Genomic DNA, 2,708 nt, shown 5'->3' with positions numbered 1-2,708 from the left:
AACTCAATTTTCTTAAAACTGGGCAAAGAAAGGTGCACACTGACAAAACATATTTAGCATCAAACATGGTAGTTGAGGTCAATAGAAAATCTGACAAAGGGATAAATATTAAGAAGTGAGCATTATGTATTTTGGTTTACATTTGTTGTCCAGTGACAATAGTGGTTATTTAATTGTTGTCTGAATCTCCTTTTGTCCATGACTTTGTAACTAGCCTATATTCATTTGGCTACAGTTTTTGTTCTTTCCTGTCGCTTCTTTCCTTGTTCATTTTCTTCATCTTCATCCGTCGGTTCTGAAACCAGATTTTAACTTGCCGCTCAGTTAGATTGAGAACTCTGGCAACCTCATATCTTCGGTCTCTGGTAAGGTACGTATTGAACAAAAACTCCTTTTCGAGTTCAAGAGTCTGGTATTTTGAGTAGGGGCATCGTTTCTTCCTTGTAGACCGCGCGTGTATCCAGTTTGCCACTGGGTTATCTGCAAATCATCAGATAAAAAGAAAAATAAATGATCAGCCTGAGTGAGAAATATCAAACATGAGGCAATGACAAATGATACAATGATCCTATGATAGGCTAGTGGATCACAACAGCCGGTATTATAGCCAAGTTTAAATGTGATAATCCCTCAATTGTATAAGGTAATTAAATACTCCATGAAACCAACGTCAAATGTAACTATTGACTTTATAGCAACTATTTCATTTAGCGACGCTTTTCCAGTTTTTAGACTTCTGAGAATTGCCGTCGTAAAATGCTCAATGCTCTTATTCGCTTTATAGGCCCATAAACTCGGCCTGTGGTTCAAGCCTTTACAGGTCGACAGTGAAAGTCCCGAATATGTCCTCAACATTCCTCAAGCTGTCTGTGGGAGTTATTTGAATTTAAGTTGAAATGTAATAACATAACAACAACAAACAAACAAAGCTAACAGACAACATAAACACACCATGTGTTTATCATATAGTTTCTATGCTGTATCTCTCTTGCTATTCCAAATCTAATTATGTGGATACACTTGTTATAGCATATGCCAAAGCAACATGACTGAGGTCTGAAGTACCCTCATTATATACTATTAGATGATAGATAGTATTCATGCTTTTTAAATATTCTATAGGAAATCCCACATTCGTAAACGTATTTGGCTTGTAGAAACCCATTCGCTTCAGTCGGACATGTCGCGGTGCATGCTGTTCCTCCAAATTCACAGCCTCCCTATCAACAGACTTGTTTTTCGAGTCCATTTTTATAACCCGCGTCTCGTTTTTATAGCCCTATCCAAACTAGCGTTTGTCTTTTATAGTTCCTAAAGGTAGCCTCCTAGCAGAGAGGATTCAGTCGAGGATAGAAAGGGGGGGGTGAAAGAACATATCATCACATTTTATGGAAGACACAATCCTACCTCTAAGCAAATGCAATTATACAGGATCCCATCTAAACAAAAATAGAAAAGGGTTTGAACTTACTCGGGTCTAGCTCTGGTTTTTCGTCTTTATGCTTCCCGGAAGCCAGAAGCTCCGACTCGGGAGAAGGGTTAGGGTTCTGCGGCGTCTTCTCTCGGATCATGTCAGAGCAGTACAGATAATCCGTGTAGGTGCGTGGTCCGTTAGACCCCAGGCATTCACCGGCTCGATGCTCCTGGAAGGCGTCGGGCTTCAGCCCATAGTGCCTGTTGGCCGGGTAGCCAGGGAAGGGCATGGCACCAGAGATCGGCTCCAGCCATGACCGCACATACCTCGAGTCCGTTCCTAAATGAGGTTGATGATGGCTATATGGATGGTAGACGACTGGGGACTGGGAGTGAACGGGGGCCCAGGAGGTAGTAAAAACGGGTGGTTTCGGGGCGAAGCTGCAGGAGGGATAGTCGGCACACTCCGGTAAGAGAGACGTCGGACGAGGGCCGGTGGGGTGCGAACCGGGAGCCGAGAATCGAGTCGCAAGAACATCCTCGTTTTCATGGTTTATCAAGGAATCCACATAATAATTACTTATGGGACCCGTGGTCGACATGTCGATGCTTCCCGTTCTCTTTTACATGCATCCGATTATTATGGAGTGTATGTGTACTTTTTTTTATCTACCCATAGAACAATCAAGGCAGGTAATTATTTCTCAAAGCTTCCTTAGCTGCTATTGGCTGCCTTACCAACACGTGATTATATTTACCCCCACAAAAAATTGCACAGTGGATCAATGCGCGAGTTATCCTGGGATAGCAATGCTATGGGATTATAGAATATTCAGATGTTTCCCCCCCCCAACACCCCCAGGAGGCATTAGAGGTAAATTCAACAATATTCTGTCCATGCGTTCATGAATTATTTGTAAAAGTACTCAAATAAAGCCTACCTAACTATAGTGATATCACAGACTTGCGCTAGCAGTGTTCGAAATCATGAAAGGCACTATTTGTTGGTGTAATCAATCTCTGTCTATCGTAATCTTCCCGTGGCACAGTTATGTGCGTATAGGTTTAGTATTTTAAAAGTTCATGATGAAATCTCTCATATATTATGCGTTTTATTACTGTCCATCATTTCACTTTACAGTACGCTTATTTATTTCTATAAATAGCCTATACGTGGTCTATTTTTCTTTTAGGCTACCACGAGCAGCCTAGATACCAACTACCATTGCGCCAAAATTCTGAATGGACAAAGCATAAAGTTGTCACGGATCACAAATGGGCATAATTTGGATATC

General features: G+C 41.5%; 1 protein-coding gene across 1 annotated transcript; it reads right to left on the bottom strand.

Annotated features, from left to right (window-relative positions):
* Positions 1 to 229: 229 nt before the first annotated feature.
* On the bottom strand, positions 230 to 2,046 carry LOC308160656 (homeobox protein Hox-C9-like; the record flags this gene model as incomplete). The annotated part of the gene is given in 3 exon segments (XM_080534600.1): positions 230 to 480; positions 1,472 to 2,021; positions 2,023 to 2,046. Coding segments are annotated over 3 exon segments (825 nt in total).
* Between the last annotated feature and the right edge of the window lie 662 nt (positions 2,047 to 2,708).

Source organism: Nansenia antarctica, assembly GCF_963989245.1.
Source record: "Nansenia antarctica genome assembly, chromosome: 6".
Classification (NCBI taxonomy): Eukaryota; Metazoa; Chordata; class Actinopteri; order Argentiniformes; family Microstomatidae; genus Nansenia; species Nansenia antarctica.
This window is presented reverse-complemented; position numbering and strand designations above follow the sequence as displayed.